This window comes from Lissotriton vulgaris, chromosome 11, assembly GCF_964263255.1.
Source record: "Lissotriton vulgaris chromosome 11, aLisVul1.2, whole genome shotgun sequence".
NCBI classification, from domain to species: Eukaryota; Metazoa; Chordata; class Amphibia; order Caudata; family Salamandridae; genus Lissotriton; species Lissotriton vulgaris.
Window position 1 is genome coordinate 1,051,072,120 of NC_141699.1, and position 25,913 is coordinate 1,051,098,032.

The 25,913-nt window shown below is 39.8% G+C and overlaps 1 protein-coding gene across 2 annotated transcripts in view; it reads left to right on the plus strand.

The window, feature by feature from the left end:
• The window catches only part of PLD1 (phospholipase D1), a 370,836-nt gene that overhangs the window by 186,164 nt on the left and 158,759 nt on the right, over window positions 1-25,913 (plus strand). For both annotated transcript variants that reach the window (XM_086944395.1, XM_086944394.1), the window contains 4 exons: window positions 3,208-3,332; window positions 5,524-5,669; window positions 5,777-5,885; window positions 9,181-9,246. In XM_086944395.1, the coding sequence (XP_086800521.1) occupies window positions 3,208-3,332; window positions 5,524-5,669; window positions 5,777-5,885; window positions 9,181-9,246 (446 nt within the window). The remainder of the gene's footprint in view (window positions 1-3,207; window positions 3,333-5,523; window positions 5,670-5,776; window positions 5,886-9,180; window positions 9,247-25,913) is intronic.

Here is a 25,913-nt window from a genome sequence, read left to right on the forward strand (position 1 = left end):
ACATATTTTTATCTTAATTCATTCACTTCTTCTTGCAGTATTTCCTACTTTCATGCAAAGTTCAAAATGGGCAGGAACTGTTAGGAATTTCATTTACAGTTTACGTTCATTTTATTTTATTAAAAAATGTAATCCATGAATACCTAACCTGGGTTTGCGTTACCCGGAATGGTGGAGGGGTTGGGTTTATTCCTTTGTTGCGGGCAGAGAGGAGAATTGGACAGTGAAAGAATAAAAAAGCAGCAGGGAAAGATTTGGACTGGTGAATGGGCTCTTCTGTTGGCTTAGGGTGTATTTAATTTCTAAAAGAATTAGTGCTGGGACCCAAAGTTTTGCTCACCCAATACCAAGTCTATGTAGTTTTAATTCCATGTTGTGCCTCTTGTATCCACCCGCAGACACTGCCTACCCTTTTATCTCACTCTTGCAGGTTCTTTTCATCCCTGCTTTCTCACTTTGTCACAGTTTTTCTACATTTTTGTTCCTCCTTTCTCATTCTGGTTTTCTCCTCTAGCAAAATTTCCTCGTCTGATGAGGAACATTAAGTGCAATTCCCCCAAAAATGAGTGCCCAAATTAAGCACTGGACCTTGGGTGTGCTTGGTAGATACTATGGCTATGTTCTGTTGTAATTCCATTAACGCAAAGGCTCTTCCACTTTCAAAAAGGCACATAGAACATTTAGTTACACCATGGAAATAGCCTTAGAATGTGCCCAATAAATGTACCTACCACTTGTTTTGAAGTCTTAATGGCACATGCCAAATATGTGCTTTGGACTTGATGTTCTACTTTTTATTACATAGCATAAACACTTGTTAACATCAACACTTTTTGTCAAGTAGAAGTTTTAAGTTGTTTGGAGAATACACTTCATACTCTACTTTTTAAATGCATAGCTTAAACATATTGTTTGCCATTAAAACATTTTTGGAATACGAGTTTTAGATTCTTCTTTGAATAGTAATCTGCTAGACCAAGGTGTGCAGTAAGACAAAAATAGACAACTTAATAGAAAAGGGTTCTGAGCCGGAGACTCTGTTGTGAGGAAGTTCAACTATTTAGTAGTGTGAGAGAGCAGAAGTGAATATGTAAAACGGGCAGTTAGAGGGCCAAGACCTCTCTGCGTGTCCTTTCAGAGAGAGAGAGAGAGAGAGAGAGAGAGAGAGAGATTGAGATTGAGATTGAAAAATTAGAGAGTTTGTTCTTCCCTTCAGTTGTGTAGTTTGGTGCTCATAGTTTCTAATCTCAGTCAGAAAAATAAGTGGGTTAATGAACCTGCTGCTGAAAACTGTGTGTATCTTGCAGACTATAGATTCTGATTAGGGGTGGGCGTAACTTGCATAATCATGTGGAATTAACTAAGAATTCCACATCATTATTCTTGAATTATGTGAGGGGAGTAATCCTGCATTTAACGCTATGCCTTAGGACAAAAATGGACATGAGGTTGCGTTTTGCCCTAAGAAATAGCGCAAAATGCAACAGAACACAAATGGAGGGTGTGAGCAAACGCTAAATTGCCGTTGGGTAGGATTTACCTGCAATTTACTACTGGCATTTAGCGCTATTTTCTTAGTGCTAAATGTAATTTTCCGTCTAAATGGAACGTGACGATTTATTTTGTGCTACAAAACAGTGCTAAAGGCAGCAGAACATGAATAGCAAGCAAATGTGCTCTTGCCGTAGGGCCGCCCCCAAATTAGTCCTAAGTATGCGAGCAGGAGAAATTGCATGATTCTCAGTAATTCTGTGTGACTGAGTAATGCAGAATTATCGAAATTACTCTGTTTGCCAGGTGTAATTGAAATTCTGTCAAGGCACAATTCCGATCCCAGTGGGAATGCTTCAGTGAGCTAATGCGCACATTGCGGAGATCTGTGTAGGACATATTGGTCAGTTTCCAATTATAGAAAGATAGGCCTGTTCAGGTCTATAAGTGGGATGAAAAAACAAGGGGTTCTCTCAAAGGGGTGTGGCCAATGTAATTAAGGGCATGGCTTACAAATACGTAATCTAAAAATCTGTGCTTAGCATAGTGTGCCGCCCGGCTTGTATTTTGCTGTTTCTGTCATTGCATCCAGATATATGATACAACAAGTAACACCATACCTACAACAAGTCAGGACTACTGGCTTTGTCAATGGTTGTTAGTGGCATAAGATAAATAAGCTGCAACTATGGCTTGTATATAATATTGAAAAAGATTCCTCTTATAGCCCTTGGGACACCTCGATAATGTTACTGCTCCTGAGTTTCAAAAAGCGAAGGAAATTCAGAGAGAAAATGACTCTCTTTAAAGGATTTCCCTTCCCCTACAACGCTCCCTCGGCATGACGTCATGCCGTAACTTCTCCACTTGTGATTTGCTTGCTGTCACTGCAATCCGGAATAAACGGACCACCTGTGTCAGGGCACAAAACAGAGTCCGCTAGAGACCCTTTTTGAGGCCCCCTTTTAAAAACAGCCGGTGCTCAGCACCGGTCAGACCCGTCCCACTTAAAGCCCTGGGCCTGTTGTCCAATGCTCTTGCTGCAGAGGTCTGCGCAGAACCTTTGTCAGATGTTCCAATCACAGTAAGATAACTCCCAACGAGGAACTCACTGAACGTCATTCTGTGGCGATGATTAAAAATTGCTGATACATTTAAAAGTCAACAACCTTTGCTGCAGAAAAAAATCAAACCTGCTTAATTACTGTTTAGGTGTATACTCAGACTAACTATTTTAGGTAGTTACTTTAGGTGGGAAGTCCACGAAAGAATTACAAAAGTTGTCACACTTTTTAGCCACATGTTTGACCATGCTTTGCATCCACGGACCCCTCCTGCACCCTTTACTGCACATAGGATCACAGTTATTTTAACATTTTTATGCAGTTATACCATTGCATTTATTTCTCGTTTACTAACATTTTAGGTGGTATTAATGTAATTTTAACGATTCAGTGCATCTGTAAAAGGTAAGGATGTTTACTTTGTGATTGTGTTGTATACATGATCATAAAATCACGTAAGAAACAAATGATTTACATTTTTGTTTAACAATAAAAATGGGCACTCAGACATTGAAGGGTTTACTGAAATAATATGATATCTTGTGTGTGCAGTAAGTGACAAAATAATGCACATATCCGTATATTACATTGCAAAAAGTTGTTTATATACCAGTGCTGTGCAAATAATTATGCTCTTGTGATATTGATACAGGAATCCCGTTCTACTCTATTTACAACACAAAAGGATTTAAAGATTCGGGTATTAAGACGTGCATCCCTGGGTGCCCGATAAAAGTAAAGGTTCTGGAAGTGGAACGGTTCACCTCAACCTCGAAGGTCAGCTTTTCTTCACCTTAGTCCGTCATTTATTGTACTCTAGATGTGTCCTTTTTGATCTCAGATATCTATTATGCTTAGCTTTAGTTTTTATGTAACTATTATCTGGTTAGTCAGAAATGTTAGCATTGTTTTTTTTTTCTTCAAAATACTTTATTGATTTTTTTTTAACAAGGGCAAACAGAAAGTCCGTTAGCATAAGTTATCCAAGGCAAGTTGTATGCATATGAGCCCTAAGACAGTGTGTATTGTTGAGCCAGATTTAGGTTTGTTTATTTTTGTCTTCTTAGAGTATCGAAATAAACAGTTGTTCATAATTGTTCGTTAGGGAGGCCTGTTACTCATGGTACCATTAAGAAACGTTCACACCAAGACGTCAGGAGCAGTCAAAATAATAGATAGATCTGTCTATCAGGTGCCAATGTGATTGAAAAATAGGTCCGCCGTTGAGACCTAGTCATGAATATGTCCTTGCTAGTAAACACTAGCAAGGACATAGATGGATTTTTAGGCAAGGTTTTGGACTGCTAAACCTCTCTCAGTTGGAAAACGTCTTTAAATAGGGAGACTGATGTTAGAACCATTCATAGAACAACATCTGTGCTGGTCTTCTAGCTAAGATGCTCCTTTGGGCATGGGCGGTATTTCAGCCCTTTCTATGGTGAGACTGTCTGGAGCCTTTATTATTGATAAACATCTGGTGGTGTGGTGGCACCAGGTGACAGTACTATGCAATATTTTCTCATTCTTGGATTGTTAGATGCAACAGATACCTATGGCACCCCAGATGCTGCCCACGTGCCTTACACAATTTTTGTTGGTGTAAACAGTGCTTTAATGGGCAGGTTCTGTCCGATACTAAGTTCCTGTACTTTTTTAACTTAAATGTAGAGCACTTGCCCTACTCAGCACTTCCACTCTCCATTTAATGTACCAGTATTTCGCAGGAGAAAACATGCACTCTAGAGAGTGAGTACTAGTATACCGTATTTTCTGGCGTTTAAGACGACTTTTAAACCCTTGAAAATCTTTTCAAAAGTTGGGGGTCGTCTTAAACGCCGGGGTCATTTTATAAGCAAGCGAATATAGCCCAAACCCTATATTTTAAAAGGAAAAGTAGGGGATCGTCTTATACTCCAGAAAATACGGTATTTCAGTTTAAGGCACTGTGTGTAAATACGAGTCCCAATTTTAGTGTATATGTGAACTCTTTCGTGATAGCATGGGCAGATGACATTCAGATTTGTGTCTTTTCTAAAGCTGAATTGGTAATCGTGGTTCTTGAGTTTGTGTTAAGTAGTGTGTAGAAGCTGTCATTAATTAGTAGTGAGGCCATTCTGGTGACTCAAGCTTGAAAATAGTTGGTCCGCTTTGACTGCAGATGAATCTTGCACTCCAAAGTAGCTGCAGCAGTGAAGGCTTGGTATTTGATCAGAGAACCACACTTAAAACACTTTTGGACTTTAGAGTGTCTTTTGTGTCTCATCAGAAGGCGGAGAATCATGTAGATTTACGCTGCTCGGAGGATTCTTTCATTTCATGCAGTCATCTGCATCGGTTACCTCTGACCTTCTGTATCATTTTAGTGAGTCCATAAAGGAATTTAAGTTTAACTGAGTATACAGTGTCTGTATTTGCATTCATCATTGGTGATGCCTACGAACAGCGCTTGAAGCCTTTGATCCCAAGAAGGGTGCATCTAACTAGACAGGGCGAGTGGATCACCAGCGTCTAGAGGCACATTAAGGGTATTGTTGTATTATTGTGGTACATAAATGTCCTCTGTCTATGGGTCAGTCTGTTTTAGGATATATAATCTAATTGTTGGAGATTGCCGTCCTTTAAGTGTGTCGCCAGAGATATCAAACTATCCTCCAACCTGCCCCAGAGATATTTTTAATAGTCATATCCTATTAGAAAATTTACTAGATGGGTTTGGTTTTTCACATTTGATTGTTAATTTCCTCCTTATGTATTCATAGCTCATATCATGTGTTATTCTGAGCTCCCCCAGAGTGAAAGTTCTTTACTGAAAAAAGTAAACAACTCTGGTAGAAAGTTTTAATCTTACAGCATTACCATTGTCATAAAGAAATCTGACCTACCAGAATGTTCATGACAGGCAAAGCTTTACGATATTTTCTTGACCATATGGTTGGTTTTATTATTGTGTTTCGTTTTTGTTCCTTAGGTGCCAAGTCCAAATATTTACACAATTGAACTAACTCACGGAGAATTCACATGGCAAGTAAAAAGGAAATTCAAACATTTTCAAGAACTTCATCGAGAGCTTCTAAGATACAAAGCTCTAATGAGGATTCCGATTCCTACAAGAAGGTACGTTCTGCACCAAAAACAGCAACCGGCTGACGTATGTCATATAGATGAGGTCTTAGAATATTTTCTAAGGATATTTTTTATCCAGTACCTATTTTCATTTGTAGTCACACCGTTCGAAGGCAAACTATCAAAAGAGGAGAAGGAAGGGAGATGCCATCCTTGCCTCGAACCTCCGATTTAACAGCTAGGGAAGAGCATCCCTCCAGTAGAAGGGTAAGTGTTAAAAGGCGCAATCTTAAGCAATATTTAATGTATGCAATATGTACACTGTAGAAATGTAGTGCTGTAATTAAAGATTTTAATATCTGCATACATATACATACGTAGGTATATTACAAAAAAAAAATGTAAAATGTATTTTTTTAGTTTTTGTATTTCATGTTATGAGGCTAGATCCTTTCAGATTAAGGAACAGGAATGACTACTTTTGAAATAGTTTACTTTTAATTTTCCCTGATCTAAACTGCACTTTATTTCAGGACGAAGCTGTGTGCTTCTTAAGTTGGCTTTACAAGTAGCATGGATTACGGAAAGTCAATCACTTCACCTCATGAGGTTTCCACTCACAATCTAGGACAAGGGGACACTGTTGAAGTTTAGGATGGCGACAGAGCCATACTAGGATTGATTCCTAACCACTGAGAATGAAAATTCGTTCCATATAGAAACATTGTAAATACATGTTTCTTTTTCAAATGCCCTGAAACTCTGACATTGATCTGACATTCTTGGATTGAAGCTCAACAGCTAAGATCTAAAGAAGTGGTTGTTAACTTGTTGTCTTCTTTCGAACCCCAGTGGTTCACAAGAGATTCTGGGGACTCCTGTCTAAGTTACCTCAAAACAATACACAAAAACACAGAAACAAGTGTGCCTTGAAATAATTTACTCATTATTAAATATTAATTTAATTCACAAATCTCGAAATTTTAGAATTAAATCGGGTTTATTAGCAGAACTCATAGCATAACAATACAAAGTATTATTGTCTACAACTCAACGGGCCGGCTGCATAAAGACATGAAAGCTGATAAGAGCGGATGAATTACAAGCTGTCTGTATAGATAGATTACACAGCATGCCGCCTACAACCCATCCAGTGCCGGCCGCATTTGCGTTCAACAAGGAGAAACATTAAGTGATCCAGGATCCATGGAGGTGGAGAATCTCGACATTTTATCAGAAGTTTTGATTATTTGAAAAATTAATTTTGTTTTCAAAAGACAAAGCGATATGCTGTTCGCTAGCATATAATTTTGTTTTTTCTGCTCCAGTGCATTTCTCCTTTGATGGGCATTTATTAGTGCTTCAAATGAGTCTACTTTCCATCATGTTTCTGTTCTTTTATTGCTCAACCAAATCAAGCTGACATCAACTCAATTACGTCCGTGAATATATATATATATATATATATATGTATATCGTTTATCTGCCATTATTTATTTAATTTTCTAAACAGCCCCAGACCCCCTAAGTAGTCATCGTGAACCACAGGTTAATAATCACTGATCCAAGAGTGGCTGGTTCTCCTTTTCCGTACTTAACAGCTGTATTGGCTAACAATGAACTCAGTTTAATTTACAGTTGTTTTCTCATTTTCTTGTGCCAGCTCTTTTTGGTGCTAATTAGGAGGACCCAGGTAACCCTCAAACAGTGTCCTGTGCCTGAGGAACTCATCGTTGTTTTGCAGTAATTGGGAAGACTTTGCCTATTTGGATCTTGTTGCTTGCATTGTTATCGACGTCGAAACCTACTGGATGGAATAGTCAAATAGGAATTTTCAGCCCCAAATTATATTTTTATCTAGGACAGTGCTCGTGCATCAGTAAATAGTGACTATTCATTGGCTGCTGACCTTCCTGATAAAGAAGAATTCTAATGGAATAAATGTTTAGAGGTCATGTTACTGTGCTTCTAGTGCAGGATGAACTGTTTGCATAGAAGTGCATGTTAGGCTCATTGTGTCAAAAAGGGGGTTCATTTCCCATACTACATTCTTTATACATTTTGTGTTTTCCCTTATTGTTGAATGAAAGCCATATTAGAAAAGAGTTTGTGATCTTTCAATAGCTGTAATTCTGATGGTTCTATGTCATTTTATAGCTTGACTGTATTGTCTTTCAACACTTTATAGATCCTAATGTCCCCTACTAATGCAGTAGGAGACCTTTCTTGACCATCTACGCAATGCTTTACTCCACCTGAACATACAGAGTTTTAGATTCAGGTTCAGTGTGATCTTTTTAGTGTGTAGATCTAATTTTCTGTGTACCCAGCACATGTTGTCCTCTCTCATTTTTTTCTGAACTAGTGTTTGGATGTAGTTGAACTGAATATTACTGTGTGGATGTTTTATCTCACCAGCAAGCTAAAGTTGGCCCGGCGGTCTTATGAGCACTTTATCAGTTCACCAAGAGGATTTAAAGATTGTTGTTCAATCCCTAGTCCTATCCAAACTGGACTACGGGAACGCTATCCTTACAGGGACGCCAAAAGCTCACCTAACCCCACTAAGGTCAATCCTTAACATAGCTTCTCGACTCATAACTGTGTTTAGAAAGTTTGATCACATCACACCATCCCTCCACTCCCTCAACTGGGTACCCTTTGAAGGCAGTTGTATCTACAAATTGGCGTGCATCACACACAAAACCCTCCACTCACATTCCCCCAACTACCTAAACAGCAAACTGGTCAAAGCTGGAAGATCCAGATCCCTGAAGCTCCAACTCACTTCTTCTCATCCCTCCAAAATTCAAAAGTCAACCACTCAGTCCCGATCCTTTTCTGGTAACGTACCCAGGATATGGAACTCACTCCCGATAGACTTCAGATGCAACCCTTCCTTCCTGTGCTTCAAATGGGACCTGAAACTCCTTCTCCTCAAGAAATACCTTACCGTCCTAGTCAACGAATCAAGACTCCAATAAGCTAGTTGACTCTCTGCTCATTTGTCCATCATGGATAAGTGAAGTTTCGACTCCTTCAACTTCGGGAGCTCCCCTCCTATCCTCACTGTATGCCTAATTATAATGTTTAGCTTTATTTATTCTTTCATCCTTAATCGTCCTTCGCATGGTCATCTTTTTCTATATCTTTATGCTACATCTACATCTACACAGCATGTGGAAAAACACTGCAACAATGAAGTTGATTCCCATGCGCATTGCCAGCATTAGGTGGAGTAACTCTACCTCGTGACTTGAAACACTTGCCTACATCCGAGCCCTAAACTAGATGGCAGGGATATGCACAGCATGTGAGTCTCCAGCACTCTATGCCACAAACAGATGGTTACAGTGTAAGTAACATTTTCCTTTGCTATTCCTCTCTCCTGGCAAATTCGTCATATTTGATGATTGTAGAGGTAAAGTCGTACTCATGCTGCTGGAGTTTTAAAAGACAATAACCCCTTTAGTTGGAAAAACCAAACCTACAATTTAGAGAATTTTTTGGTAACAGCAAAAATAGTTCTACTAAAACCATCATTGTTATGCTTGTATTTCAGAAACAACTTGAAGACTATTTGACAAAGCTATTGGTGATGCCAATGTATAGGAACTACCACGGAACAGTAAGTTCCCCGTTTTAATCTATGGTGTACATAATTGGAATGTGAATAAAGAATATAATTTGATGCTGTAATCGGAAAGATAATGGCTAGAATGGAATTTGCTGATTTTCATGGGGAGTAGAGCAATACTTCTTGTAGGACTGCAAACCATGTAAATGTACTAGTACTTTTGTAGTGCAAAAAGGAGAGTAAGTCCATGACTACCTGCCACGTGTTCCATTTGAATTTTCTATTTAATCTTAAACACCTAGAAACTTTGTTGTATATCTGAGCGGGCTCCGTTTATGGCATCTACTTCCTTTATCATCTGTTTGAACTTTTTCCCGATCCTCTATTGGTTTATCACCATCATGCTAGATGTGTGTAGTATTCCAGTTCAGTCCTGGTTAAGAAGTCCTATCATGGAGTGTTTGTGTGGTTGCTTAATGCGAGGGACATGCAGATACTTTATCAAAGCGATCTGTGTAAGGAAATGCCAAACATAGTTTTTTATGTTGTCTCTCACTATTTGAAACTCTCAGGTTTCACCTTAGTTAAATCCCTTGAATGTCTAACATAGTGACATTTCACTTTGGCTGCCAAGCATTTCTCCTCCACTTGTCAGCCAAATGACTGCTTCTTGAATCTGCGCCATCTTGAGGATTTTTGTTTCCACAGGCAAGTCATATTTTGGGGCCCTCAGTTCTGAATAACTTTGAAGTTTGTTCCCCATCCACAATGAATTATACATTACATTTTCAGAAAATGGGTCAAACAATAACAGCTAAAGTTTGTCTTGGCTTGTGTCTCAAAATCCTTACGATGACACATGATAGAAAGACAGAATCTGAGGCAGAGGTAGGGAATCTGAATAGAAGAGGTGTATATGATAATTTTTAATACAGGGAAAAATAATAACTTTCACAAGGGGCCCCTGGGTAATTATCCACTTTGCCCATGTCTTAAAACATATCTGCCATTGATATGGAGCAGGAATCCGATGAGAAACAATAGAGATTTTGAAAATTCAAGTCCTCGTTTAGTGTGATGTGCTAAATCAGGGGTCATGCTGGAATATAGTAATTACATTACCACATTTAGGATCATGGCTATATACCCTGACTTTAACTTTTTATAAACATAAATGTAAAATAAGTGACAACAATCGTATTTAGCAATAATTTTCAGCATTTCTGTACAGAGGACTGTAGACTGGTATGTCTGCACAGTTTTTGCGCTCAAAGATGTGCCATGATATTTTGGGCATTCGCTACTACAGCATTACTTGAGATGAGCTAAATGTGGTAATATGATTCCTGCACATTTCGGTTTTTTTCAGGCACTGTAGACCTTTTGTTTGTAGGCCTTGGACCTCAACTAACCTCCACAAAAGAGTAAGCAAAGAGTTCCAAAATAAGCATTAAAGGGACTGACCTCATAACCCTCTACCCATAATCATGTGCTTAGTCACTAGCATGGAAATATATTTGACTACTTGTTCAAAAACAATTCCACATAGTTGTTTAAATAATGTACTGGGAGGAGGGTGGGGGCTGATATTGAAGGTTGTTCAGAAGACAAAACACTTTCTTCAAGTATTTGGACTTAAACCCAGCAGCCGCATTAAGCATTCAAAATCATAACCCCAATGATTAAGGCCTAATCCAGAGGAAAACCAGAGGAAGTGAGACTGTATCAGTCACAATGGCAGCAGTTCTGTCGAGAATTTGTATGATACCAGTAGACTAATTAGTGTATTTTTGATTTGTTGTACCATGCATTCATGAGCTATGTCCCATTTTATTTTAGGATTTCTATGTTGGGGGTTTTAGTTGCTACTACTTTAACCAGAACAGTCAGGCCTCTGAGTTGTCTTTTTCTGTAAATCGCATGACTATCCTCCATTAAATGGTGATGCACTTAATACTCAGTCACATGAAAAAAGCCCACAAATACATCGGCATTACACAAGGAGTCATACTTTTAGGAACAAGGCAAAGTACAATACCAGAAATAATTATGCTAGTAAGACTCTTAACTTCTCTTTTAATGGCTTTAAAGATAAGCTTCCAGATTCTCTTAAAATTTGATTAATAGTATATTTGCTCTTTTTATATCAGTGCTCTTATGGTCTAGGCTTTACTCTTCTCCCGCAAGTTCTGGGCTGTTATATTTTCCAAACTCATGTTAGTCTTTTAGTGTATTTATATATGTTTAAAGTATAGCAGTAGTGGTTACTGGAGATTTTGATTTGAATACGTTGTCACCTAACAAACCAGTTTTAAGGTTTTTCCTTTCTTAAAAGGGTCCATTCTGGTTTCACTAGAGAATTTTTGTAAGACCTGTGGAGACGGTGCTGTTACTAAGCACACATTATATGGGCATTTGATGAAACGACTTTCTGAAACTTGGCTACTTCTTCCCAGACACAACCTGCACTGTCTTCCCTGATGAGAAGTATTCCTCTTAGAACCCCTCAACATACTCTTACAGAACTCTGTGAATTGCCTCCAAAACATATAAAATGGGTATAAAATGGGAAAATACATGGCATATTCATGTACAAATAATAGAAAGAGAAAGATCTGTGACCTCTATGCGCATTTACTAGAAGAGAGTTGGGCATTTTAGAACTGATTCACAGAGGTGTTTATGACTGCATGAAATAGTACTACTCTAACACTACTTCACATGCTCATAAATGCTTTTATGATTCGGCTCCTATTTGAAGGGAAGCTGTTATCATTGTAGTAACTGGTCCCTGGTGTCAAACGTATTAAAACCATGCACACAGTTCCCTGTTCCCTTCTGCAGTTCCAGGTTCTGTTACATACTCCATGTAAAGAAGCCTGTATACAGAAAGTACCAAACTTAATACAATAAGAACCTTACTTTACTGTGCAAAATTATACACCTATGTTTAAGGACATTGGGCATGGCCTAAACTGTCTCCCTGAATTCTCATTTAGGAGTTGGATTGATATGTGCCATTAGGGAAGTCTAGGTGCGAAAATCCTGATGAAGAAATTCATTTGTGCGGTTGCTGTTTCAGTCCAGATGCCAGCCGAGTGGTACTCGCTACCACTATCTCTATGTACCATCTGCAATCACATTTCAGATGATAGACGGTGATGGACGAAAACCTTTCCCTTCCTCTGACATAAAGAAATTATGTTGATTGTGAGTCATGATAGTGGACGTTTGATGCATAGGGATCCTGCACATGATGAATGGATGGTCACTAAAATAACATAAAAGAATCCCAATAGGGGTCAGGGAGAGAGTTAAGATTTCTTATTTCTTTGTGTAGCTCAGTCAATCAATCAAGGATTTATAAAGCATGGTAAATGACCCATGATGGTCTCAAGGCACTGTAGTTGCTAGCTGATTCATGGTGATCTTTTAATTGGAGCAGCCAGTTCATGAGTCCTTTCCTGAATTGCCTTGGAAAATTTATTCCTACAATGGGCAATAAGTGCCGTCCAAGATCACATTGCAGCGAAAAGTAGACCCAGGGAAGAGAAAAGTGACAGTGCATTTTAAACTATGGTTGCCAATAGTAATCAAGGGTAAATTATGCTTCCTCTGGGTACAAGGCATATTATAAGATTTTGTAAAATTAGAGCTTTAGTCAAGCGTGGTCGTAAAATCCACAAATCTTTGGACTAAAAGAGGCAGAGCCCTAGGCGAGCACGCCATCAACACAGCATCTTTTCGACCAGTCTCCCTTTTTAAAAATAGGAATTGTAACAGAGGTTAACCATGTGCTAGGTAAAGGAAAATGGACCAGACTGTTGAAAACATTCAATAAAAATGGAACCCAGAATTCAGGGTTATGCTTATTAAGATCTATTGGTACCCTGTCCAGGCCAGGGCCTTACCCCCAATAATCTGGCTTATAGTGTTTTCAACGCCACCCAAGGTCAGGTGCACAGCCTTATGAGCAGAAGCCACAGGTAGTTCACTTTCTGCTGAAATGGCAGCATAGATGATTGTGAAGTGCGCCTCCCAAACCTCGCTAATGATAATGCAGCTAATAGGAGTTAATACCTGATTCATGTGTTGCATGTCTTTCACAGCCGTCCAAAAGAGGATACTGTCATTTTTATTTGCCACCAAAACTAATGATCCCCACTATTGGCCCAGTACTTCCTTCTTCCTTGCTGGGGCGACCTCTTTATATTTCTTATGCAAAAGGGCCACCTCCAACTCATTGTATTGGCAGTACTTCTTCTGTTTCCACAAACAACAATTGAATTTAAAAGGCATTGCTCTCCTTCTATATGGTGTACCTGGTGCTCACTGGCCAGGGTGGTAGCAGACCGAGGTGGGGCTCTGGATGTTAGTGTTGCTTGAGGTTCTGGTAAGGCCTGCCTTCAAGGTTCATACTAGCTCCCAAGAAACATTTTGGAGACCAGCACTTATTTATTTTATTTTTTAATTAGGATGATCAAACTACACATTTTGATCGTGGCCACACCTTTGTACCTTTGTGTCCATTGCACTGCGATAACCCAAACAGTGTTTTGTGTTTACGAAGTATGAATTTAGATGCTGGCCTTGGTTTCCATGGTTCTCTTAGAGCGTGCACGGTCATTTGCATTATTGTCAATGATCTTGACTTAAAAGAAAGGTTTGAAAAAGTGGGCTTCATATTGTTGGAATTCACTGTTCCATATAATGCATTCCTATCTTTCTTTAGTGGGTATGTATTATGGCCCCTCACACTTGGTGTTTCTGTGCCAATTTTCTGGGTGTAGGATTACACAGATTCAGTGGATTCAATTGAATCTGAAATGCAGTTTCGGAAGGCCCTAAAGACCTGGATCTATCCAAAAAAAGCTTTCTCTAAAACAAGTCGTTGTAACAACTTGCCTTGTAATGGAACGAGTGGTAACAACATGTTCGTTGTAATGCCTGCGTTGTAATGGCACTGCGTAGTTCTATCTGCGTTGCTAACTCGGTTTCCCTTTCCAAAATGGTAGCACACTTATTTGCAAGCTTATATTAATGTGTAAAGTTAGAAAATCCAATTTTTGTTCAAAACCTTTCTGATTATTGAATTTGCAGTAGGTACAAATAACAATAGATGTAGAAGTACACAGGTATATCACAAAGTTAACACATATCGACAGAAATCAAGTGAGTACACAAATATGGCCCAAAGTCTTTCGTTTCTGTGTGTTTAGAAATCTCAGCGACAGGCAGTTGACTGTTTAGTACGATATGCAATGATCAAGATAACATAGGAAGTTGGCAGTGTGGGCCAAACAGAATAGATGAAATTGAGAAAGAAATAATATCCAGACCTTGCAATCAAGCAGAGGTACTCTAATGGCCCAATTGAAATTTTACGTATCCGCTACTTCACTTTTTGCAGAAGGCCCAGGGACCTCGGTTGGTGCTGTTAAATATGCACATAGCTTTGAAAAGGTGGATTGTAATATCCTTTTTGACCGCTTAGTTGAGGTAGTAAGAGTTTTACAACCAACTCTTTCATATTTCATGAGCTAAAGCACAAGTGTGAAGAACATCAGTGACATCCTGCGCCCTGCAATTAAACCCCAATATATTAATTCTAATTATTCACCTAACGCATGCCCTACTTGGGTTACTTTAACATTCATGGCAGTAACATACAGCTAGTACTACCTATATATTGAGAGGTAGATGTGCATATCAGAGCATAAAACAACCTTTTGGACTTTGATTTGCACCAAATATGTTAAAAAGAAGATGATATTGGTTGGCTCTGAGCTAGCCCCTCAGAAGTTTGTCTCCACTCACGTTTCTACCCAAGTTGAAAATGTACTTTCCCTTTGGAGATAAATTGCCTGATTTATATAGTACTTGATTTATAAATGACCTGCTAGGCGATCATTTCTAAATTTGGCGTATGGAGTATTCATGGCCTGGCTGACGTAAGGCCCTCAGTTAGGCCAATGGAGACTACTTCTTCCACCAAAAATGTAATTGAGCCCAAAGTCTCACTACTTCTTGCAACTTGTCAACTACCGATTAAAGTTACAATTTGAAAATGCCAAAGTAGCTCACAGTTTACATACTTCTCAATCAAATGAGAATAATCTCTTTATAAGGAAAAAGCCACACAGACTTTATACATAGACTGCAAAATAAACGTCCTTGTTTATTTCAGAAGTTTGATGTGCCTCAAACCCTAACTTGGGATGGAGATTCAGTGGCTCCCTCTGGAATCCAGAATCCTGTATAGGTAGCCTGTATCACCAGCCAGACACAACTCGATGCATATCGGTCTACCATGAAGGGAAATTACTAATGATAAGATATGCAACAAATACAATATGACAGTTCTTTCAGTTTCTGGTAATCCCAAAAACCCTGTAGTATAAAATCATATGGTCCGGGATGCCCGCCACCCCTTCCACCACCAATCCCAATGGTAGGAGACAGACACATTTTGAACTTTTGGAAGCAGGGGGGCCTCACGACCCCCCGGCCGTATTTATTAAAATATGAAACAAAATTTAAAACTTTAAATTAAAAACGTTTTATTTATCATGTACAAAATTCAACTTTCATTACACTTGATGAAGACAGGTATCCAGGCTAACCTTAACAAATCTCTAATACAAAGATTTTCCTAACTGAGTATAACATCATGACATCATGCATTGCATACGAATTTTGTACATTCTATCGTTAGGGGCCAACGGCAAGGTCTTAATCCGTGTCAGATCCCTATCACCAAATTTCCGCCCTCACTTGTGAGTGGCGCATGCGCAGAGGACTTTACCCTCGTAGCCAACCGTAACTTCCCTTGTCATGGGGGCCCCCTTCCACTCGGCGCCATCTTATGGACATCCGAGTTCCCGTGCGGGGTAACCGTAAGAAGGACAGCATGGACCCCCCCCTTTCCCCGCACTCTCTTCCGCCGCAGCGGATATCCCGCCCCCGGGAAATTCGTGGGAGGGGCATATAGCCGTCTCACCCTGGGAGGGGCCTATGGCCGTCTTCCCCTGGGCGATCCCATCCGTAATGGGTGCCGCCCCCCCGTGGGAGGGGCCAATGGCCGCCTCCCCCGGGCGCTCCCATCCATAATGGGTGGCGCCCCAGTAGGGACCTTGAAATCACTGTTCACCGATCATGACCTTACCGCCCGACCGAAGACTAAATAAATACTACAGATAATTACCTACTAGTGGGAAAACCTATGCATAATTATATCACAGCTAGATATATCCCTCACTGCTACCCCCACCCTTGTAGAGCGGATGTCCCAGAATAGTACCCAACATACTATAAACATTGCTTCAAAGGAGAAAAGGACCTATAACAGAGAAACCATTTTATTGCATACAGTTTATCACACTTCTACAAAGGAAAAAAGGCCTATAGACAAGTATTCAGTTGCATACACAATCTTGGAATCAATCTACAATCGGAGAAAAGGCCTAGACAAGACGTTTATGCCTTACAATCAATTGCAAATCAAAACTTTGTTTACTCCCAAACTTCTGCAACAGGGGCTGGTGGGTGGGTCAAAAACTGCTGCTTGTTCCCTTGAGGGCTCACGAGCGACGAGTGGTGCAGCCTTCAGAGCGCGGGAACAAGAGGACGCCTGCCTGGACCCCCGCGCCTTTTTACTTGCAGCGGGGAGGCGGGGCGGCATCCCCCTCCCGCCCAAAAGTGCACGGACTTCCGGGTGGGTGTTAGGACAACCCTCTTCGGCGGCGGGGGCGTGCTCCAACCACGCCACTTTGGGCATACTGGCTGGGGACACACCCCCCGCCTGCAAAGGTTTCCCGGGCGGTCGGGGCACCCAGCCATACGTTCGGGGTGACCAAGAGGTCTCCCCTTTCCAATATCCAGCTTTTCTGCTGCCTGGCTTCCAGATTGTATCAACACTAACCTTAACCTGTTGTCCTTTGGTAAAGATCTCAAGGTGTACCTCTTCAGATTCCATCTTCAAGTGCGCTTTGTTCTCTAGGTTCATCTACACTGTTCTATTTTGGTTACTTAGGTCCTGAATTTCCCGTCTCATTCCTCGAGACATACCTTAAAGACCGACATTGCCTAGAGGTCTGTTTAACTGTTCCTCCTTCCCTTTGCTCCTGTTTTCCTTTTTTTTCTCGGGTTATATGTAAAAGGACTGTGCTATGTAAACGCCTTTAATAAAGTAAAATAAGTATGGCTGATATGTGGAAGTTTTTGCTAGAAGTGTGCACTTTGAATTCCCAATTAGTAAACAAGAGATTTACCACAAGATTAGGCACTTGTTCTACAGGTATTACTTGTTTTGCTCTTGGGCTCCAGGATTGTTTGACAGTCTAACCATTATCCGCAGTCACATGCTCATCCTTTGTGGCGCGAAGGTCAACACACTCTCTTTTGGCAAGCTGCAATTTGCCCAGCACTCGAAGCACTTTGATGGCTTTCGTGGAAACCTCTGCCTTCACATTACCACATACTGCCAGTAGGTCTTTGTTGTGATGCACATTTGGTGAATGAGCACTGACAAGTCAAAAAGACACCCTGGCAGCTAGCAAATTCATTAAGCACAGACCATGATAAGTCACCATATGACCTTCAGGAGGTGGACATTTTTTCCTAATCCGATATCTCAAACCCTTCAGGATCAGAACAACTTTTACATAGGCCTTTTGCAACCTTCTAGCCCTGAGGCATTTTAGAACTTACTTCAGCTCTATCCTGAAGGATGCTGACACTGGGGAGATGGGAATGGGGCTAAATCACTGGTTGAAAGACCATATTTTTCCCAGTTGTTCAACTTTGGGAACTTTGCCAGTTCGGTCATGTGGGCTTTCTTCAGGACCATGTGAAGTGAATTAAAATACCATCTATAAGGATTACTTATTCTGGTAGGGAGGTGTTGCAAAATGACATATTAGTCCCTTGCTGAGTTGAGGTCTTGTAGTACATCAATGGCGCTTTTTTGCAGCTTCAACGGGTACCACAAGGTCAGGGAGCTGGCGGCTGAACCTTTGGCACAACTTGTGCTGACACTGCCTTCAACCGGGTCCAAGAAGGTAAACTGGCAATTGAGGGCTGAAACATGTCGACCTTTTCCTATCACGAAAATTGAGTGCATATGACCCATTACAATTCAATTTATGCACATCTAAATATTTTCACATAAACTGCTCGAATCCAGAAAAAATAAAATTTAAGACTGGCTGTCCGAGTATTTTATAATATTTCACTTACCACTTATCACTTCTCACTACTGCTTTTAACCAAGGGTATATACCTCCGGGTGGAGGTTGCATAACAACTATGAAAATACAACGTTAAAGTAGGGTCGTAGGGCTAGATTAACAACCGAACAGAGATATGCCCTGTTAACACTATAGAAACGAAAGAAATGTCTGAGGGTCAAAAGTGAACTACAATCCTACTGTGAAAATCTATACTACTATTATAAAGAGAGAACACAAACCTTTGAGCCAGGTAAACTACAAAAGTAATGCACCAATCACTACACCCAATACACCATTTGAAAGGGGAGATATAGCAGAAGGACATAGGCTATAGATGTGTACACCATATATATTCTAAAACAAAAAAAACAAAAGTGTAAAAAGTAGTCCCTTGGGGGCGTGGTCGCGTGTAAGAACGTGGCTCTGGGCGTCAAAAAACAAAATATGTGGTCACAGGCAAAGAGGGCAAGTTTAAATTGCACACATAGAGCGCTCCATATATTGCACACATTGAGCGCCTCTTACATTGCACACGAGCGCAAATGCGCTTTCACATAATTTAAAACCAAACACTCGATCGAGATCGGACATGTACATCCACCAGATTTGACACGATATTTAAAAAACGAGTGCTATCACAAAAACGCAATTAAGGATTGCATTATGCATTTAAAAATAGCGCAGACATTACCAAAAGACGTCTTCATATAGCGCTGACCCATATTTATAATTGCCGGCTTCATGTACTGCAACACCATATTTAAATTACAATGCATTACACTCGAAGGCTAAAGCGGGAGTGCCTTCCAGAATGACGTCACACAGGGGGCTGAGTTAATAACATTAGTCACCAATCACAACTCTGATAATGAAACACACACACAACTTAGAATAAAACAAATACGAACTCTGTAACCATTGGGCAAACACGTTATAAAGGGGGCAGGCAGTAAACAAGGCTCCGTTTGTTCAACGCGAGGAGGATTGATTTATGCGTCTTTACACAGTGTGGACATTCCAAATGACTTCTTGAGATAGCGCACACACTATTGAAGGAGCACTTCGTTTCACATACCGCATTTAACCAGCATATGCGTGTTTCACAGAGCGCCCCAAAAGCAAAGTGAACTTTGTTTCAGATACAGCATTTAAACACCATATGCATGTTTCACAGACCGTGCCAAAAGCAAAGTTTATGACACGTACTTCAGCAGCTTAGAATTAAAGCCAAATGTGTCTTTATATAGCGCACTAGACAGCCATGCCTGCAACTACTTCTGTGGTGCTGGGCGAGGAAGCAGCCTCATAGTGCCTCAAAGCACGCGCCTGGCGGGATTTATTAACCTCTGCCCTGCTCATCCTCTCGCATTGTATAAATACTGCAGCCGGCTGACTAACAGACCCTCGGTGCATTGAAGTGCCCAAATTAAAGAGGCAGGCGGCTGCAATTCACTTTCAATCAGATAAAAACACAACTATGTGACATTTATGCACGCTGTGTTTTCGAGGCAGGGTTTGGCATGACAGAGAGTTGGCTTTAAAGCTTTTAGTTCGTCAAAAACGTATGGTGCAGGAGTTTCAAAACAGACAGAAGCACAGACGTGATGCTGTGACAGCATCACAAAAGGCACACTCAGGCACAACGAAAAACGATATTCAGGCAAGGGTGGCACTTGTGCAAGTATAAACAAAAAACGAAATGTGAGAGGTAGCATACTGTATATTAAAAGAGATAAGTGGTGTGTCCAACTTAATAACAGGTTCTTAACACAAGTACAAGGATAGTTCAAAAGGCACACTCGGGCACAATAATAAACAATACTCAGACAATGGTGGCACTTGTGCAAGTATCAACAATAAACAAAATGTGAGAGGTACCATACTGTGTGTTACAAGGGGAAAGTGATGTGTGCAATTTACAAACAGGTACTAAACACAAGTACAAAAAATTCTAACATAAGAGGCACATTACATGTGAACACATTACAAAAGCACACCTTACGATACATGAGGGAAAAGTGACAATTGTGACCACAAAACATACATTAGGAAAACTGCCAGGAGTAAACCGTGACAAGTGTGCAGGTTACAAGAAATATAAGTACCACATTACACGTGAACAGATTACTAAAGCAGACATTAAGATACATGAGGGAAAACTGACAATTGTGACCAAAAAAAATACACGAGGTACCAAAAAGTGCCATGACTAAACCGTGACAAGTGTGCAGGTTACAATAAACATAAGGAGCACATTACACGTGAACAGATTACTAAAACACACCTTACGATACATGAGGGAAAAGTGACAATTGTGACCAGAAAAAATACATTAGGTAGCAAAAATTGCCAGGAGTAAACCGTAACAAGTGTGCAGGTTACAATAAACATAAGGAGCACATTACACGTGAACAGATTACAAAAGCAGACGTTAAGATACATGAGGGAAAAGTGACAATTGTGATAAAAAAATATACATGAGGTAGCAAAAGCTGCCAGGAGTAAACCGTGACAAGCGTGCAGGTTACAATAAACATAAGGAGCAGATTACACGTGAACAGATTACAAAAGCAGACGTTAACATACATGAGGGACAAGTGACAATTGTGACCACAAAAAATACATTAGGTAGCAAAAACTACCAGGAGTAAACCGTGACAAGTGTGCAGGTTACAATAAACATAAGGACCACATTACACGTGAACAGATTACAAAAGCAGACGTTAACATACATGAGGGACAAGTGACAATTGTGACCACAAAAAATACATTAGGTAGCAAAAACTACCAGGAGTAAACCGTGACAAGTGTGCAGGTTACAATAAACATAAGGACCACATTACACGTGAACAGATTACAAAAGCAGACGTTAACATACATGAGGCAAAACTAACAATTGTGACCCAAAAAAATACATGAGGTAGCAAAAAGTGCCAGGAGTAAACCGTGACAAGTGTGCAGGTTACAATAAACATAAGGAGCACATTACACGTGAACAGATTACAAAAGCACACCTTACGATATATGAGGGAAAAGTGACAATTGTGACTAGAAAAAATACATTAGGTAGCAAAAACTGACAGGAGTAAACTGTGAAAAGTGTGCAAGTTACAATAAACATAAGGAGCACATTACACGTGAACAGATTACAAAACCACACCTTACGATACATGAGGGAAAAGTGACAATTGTGACCAGAAAAAATACATTAGGTAGCAAAAATTGCCAGGAGTAAACCGTAACAAGTGTGCAGGTTACAATAAACATAAGGAGCACATTACACGTGAACAGATTACAAAAGCAGACGTTAAGATACATGAGGGAAAAGTGACAATTGTGAACAAAAAATATACATGAGGTAGCAAAAACTGCCAGGAGTAAACCGTGACAAGTGTGCAGGTTACAATAAACATAAGGAGCACAGTACACGTGAACACATTACAAAAGCAGATGTTAACATACATGAGGGAAAAGTGACATTTGTGACCACAAAAAATACATTAGGTAGCAAAAACTGCCAGGAGTAAACCGTGACAAGTGTGCAGGTTACAAGAAACATAAGGACCACATTACACGTGAACAGATTACAAAAGCAGACGTTAACATACATGAAGTAAAACTGACAATTGTGACCAAAAGAAATACATGAGGTAGCAAAAAGTGCCAGGAGTAAACCGTGACAAGTGTGCAAGTTACATTAAACATAAGGAGCACATTACACGTGAACAGATTACAAAAGCAGACGTTAAGATACATGAGGGAAAAGTGACAATTGTGAACAAAAATATACATGAGGTAGCAAAAAGTGCCAGGAGTAAACCTTGACAAGTGTGCAGGTTACAATAAACATAAGGAGCACATTACACGTGAACAGATTACACAAGCACACCTTACGTTACATGAGGGAAAAGTGACAATTGTGACCAGAAAAAATACATTAGGTAGCAAAAATTGCCAGGAGTAAACCGTAACAAGTGTGCAGGTTACAATAAACATAAGGAGCACATTACACGTGAACAGATTACAAAAACAGACGTTAAGATACATGAGGGAAAGGTGACAATTGTGAACAAAAATACACATGAGGTAGCAAAAAGTGCCAGGAGTAAACCGTGACAAGTGTGCAGGTTACAATAAACATAAGGAGCACATTACACGTGAACAGATTACACAAGCACACCTTACGATACATGAGGGAAAAGTGACAATTGTGACCAGAAAAAAAAACATTAGGTAGCAAAAACTGCCAGGAGTAAACTTTGACAAGTGTGCAAGTTACAATAAACATAAGGAGCACATTACACGTCAACAGATTACAAAAGCAGACATTTAGATACATGAGGGGAAATGACAATTGTGACATTACTAAGCGAAAACATTTAGGGAAAGCAACAGTGAACATCAACGTATTTACATTACTCTCTCTTTTGTAAATATTTAAAACACATACATTTCAATATGGTGAAGAGGAAAACGCATCTTTCACGGACTACATACAAAAAACGTGCAAACACAAACAAGCGCATACGACTTACACAAACAAATAATGAGGAAACATTACAAAACATCGATGCTCCATCAACCTCATATCTTTCACAAACAACAAATACAACACATTCACAACAGCATCATAACAGTACTCCACAGCCAACGACCTCTAAGACCACACACACTAACAACACTAACAAAGACAACACTGACACATTCATTCCCAATCAAACACTGCAGACACACAACATACAAAAACAACAAAGTTTCACAACTCAAACTATGCAATCACAGCAAGAAGAACACACAGTACAACACCCACACACTCTCAGATCTGCATTCAACTACAACCCACTTCATGACTACAGCAACAATCCACATGTACAAATTGGACTCATGAACAATATCTGTACTCACTGCAACGCACATAAATGGAAGGCAGAGCCTAAAGGCCTTTGCTGCTCATCAGGAAAAGTAATTCTAAACAACATTGAAGATCCACCGCCACTCATTAGACAACTACTGGATGGCACTCATACACTTTCTAATCATTTCTTAACAAACACACGCCGTTATAATACTCTATTCCAAATGACATCCTTTGGTGCAAGTGAAGTTCGGGAAGGAAATTTCATGCCGACATTTAAAATACAGGGACAGGTATACCACTTGATTGGAAGTATGCTGCCAATGGAAGGGAAAGCACCACAGTTCCTACAAATATATTTCCTATCTCAACAGCAACAAATAGACACACGCTCACACATGGTGCCAAATTTGAACACAGACCTCATACAAGTACTACAAGACACATTGCACCATCATAACACATACATTCGTTCACTAAAGTACAACTATGAAATGAATTCACAAGAGGAAGATTTGTGCATTATTATACATGCTGATAAACGTCCAACAAATACACATGCCGGAAGATATAATGCACCAACTACCGATGAAGTCGCAGTTCTTTTAGTCAACGAGGACAAGGGCCCAAATACTTTTTGCATCGGGGTTGTGCTAAAAGTGATGCAACCGCATACATGCCAACATTTTAGAAGAGGAAAGCGGGAGATATAAAAAATAATAATCTGGAGAATGTATTTCTCCCATTGACTTCTACTGAGGGCGAGGTCTTAATCGGCTCTATTGCATGTATGGGTTTATTTATTTATTTATTTATTTCACTTGTATCGCGCAACAGCTACCCAACAAAGGGTTTCCCGGCGCTATTGATTCAGTGATTTATCTCTGGCTGGGCATGTTTCAGATGTTAAACAGCCAGGTCTTTAAGGCTTTCTTGAACTTCAAATAGCTAGCCTCATTTCGTACAGAAAGTGGCATCGCATTCCACAATGTGGGTCCGAGAAACGAAAAAGATTTTCCACCCACTCTTGACAATTTAGTTTTGGGAATTACAAAATGCTTAGCTGAGGCAGATCAGAGGGCTCGGGAAGGGTGGTAAGGGTGCACTAGGCTTTGCAGGTATTTTGGGGCAGTTTTTGTGGAGATTTTGTGCATAAAGCAGAGAGATTTAAATTTAATCCGATTCTCCACTCTTAGCCAATGTAGATCACGGATGCACGGGTCTTCAATTTAAAAGTTAAAACACTAATGAAACTATTAAAACAACAGAGTATCTTTGGATCTGCTAAAGCTTACGTATTTACTATTGAATGGCAAAAGAGAGGACTACCTCATGTACACATACTATTGTGGCTTGAACCAAAAATTAATGCAGATAACGTTGATCTCATTATCTCCGCAGAGCTGCCTGATCCTATTAACGATCCAAAACTATTTCTTATTGTCAAAAAAAACATGATACACGGTCCTTGTGGTGAACACAACATTCTTTCACCATGTATGAAAAACGGGATTTGCACCAAAAAATACCCACGCCCTCTCATTAATGAGACCGAAACTGGGGTTAACGGCTACCCCATTTATCGTAGAAGGAACACCGAACATGGTGGACATACTGTCACAATGACAGTCAGAGGACAGGAAGTCACTGTCAATAATCAGTGGGTTGTTCCATATTCCCCAATACTCTGTCGCACTTTCAATGCTCACATTAATATTGAATACTGCCAATCTGTTAAAGCTATCAAATATATTTGCAAATATATTAACAAAGGCTCGGATCAAGCAACTGCTGCTATTGAAAACAAACACAATGAAATAGACACATATCTAAATGGACGGTATATTAGCACTTCCGAAGCAGTGTGGCGTATTCTAGAGTTTCACATTCATGAACGCCATCCCACTGTCACACATCTAGCTGTGCATCTTGAAAATGGTCAAAGAGTCTATTTCAATGACAAGAACATTCTACATGTAGCACACAACCCAACGCACACAACGCTTACTGCCTTCTTCCAATTGTGTGCCACAGACAATTTTGCAAAAACATTGCTATACCAAGAAGTACCACAGTACTATACATGGTCAAATTCAAGTTTTAAACGTCGAAAACGTGGACAGCAAGTATTAGGAGACCCTGGTGTAAAAAAAGACTCAGCTCTTGGTAGAATGTACACTATTCACCCAAACCAATCGGAGTGTTTCCACTTACGCATTCTTTTACAACATGTTCGTGGACCTACAGGCTTTGAAACTCTTAACTGTTAACGGACAACTAATGCCTACCTATCAAGCAGCGTGTAAAGAACTTGGATTCATTGAAGACGACCAACATTGGAAACATAGATTAGGTGATGCTGCACTTTCACATTCCCCATCTAAGTTACGTGAATTATTTGTTACTATTCTGCTGTTTTGTAACCCATCTGATCCTCTCACTTTATGGGACCAATACAAAGAAGATTTGTGTGAAGATATACTACACAATAGGCGTCAAGAAACAAATGATGAATCAATACCAATGAGTAATGACATATTTAACCAGGGTCTCATATTAATTGAAGACTCGCTGTATGTACTAAGTGAAAAAACTTTAAAAGATTTCAAACTGCCACAAACAAATAGAACGAT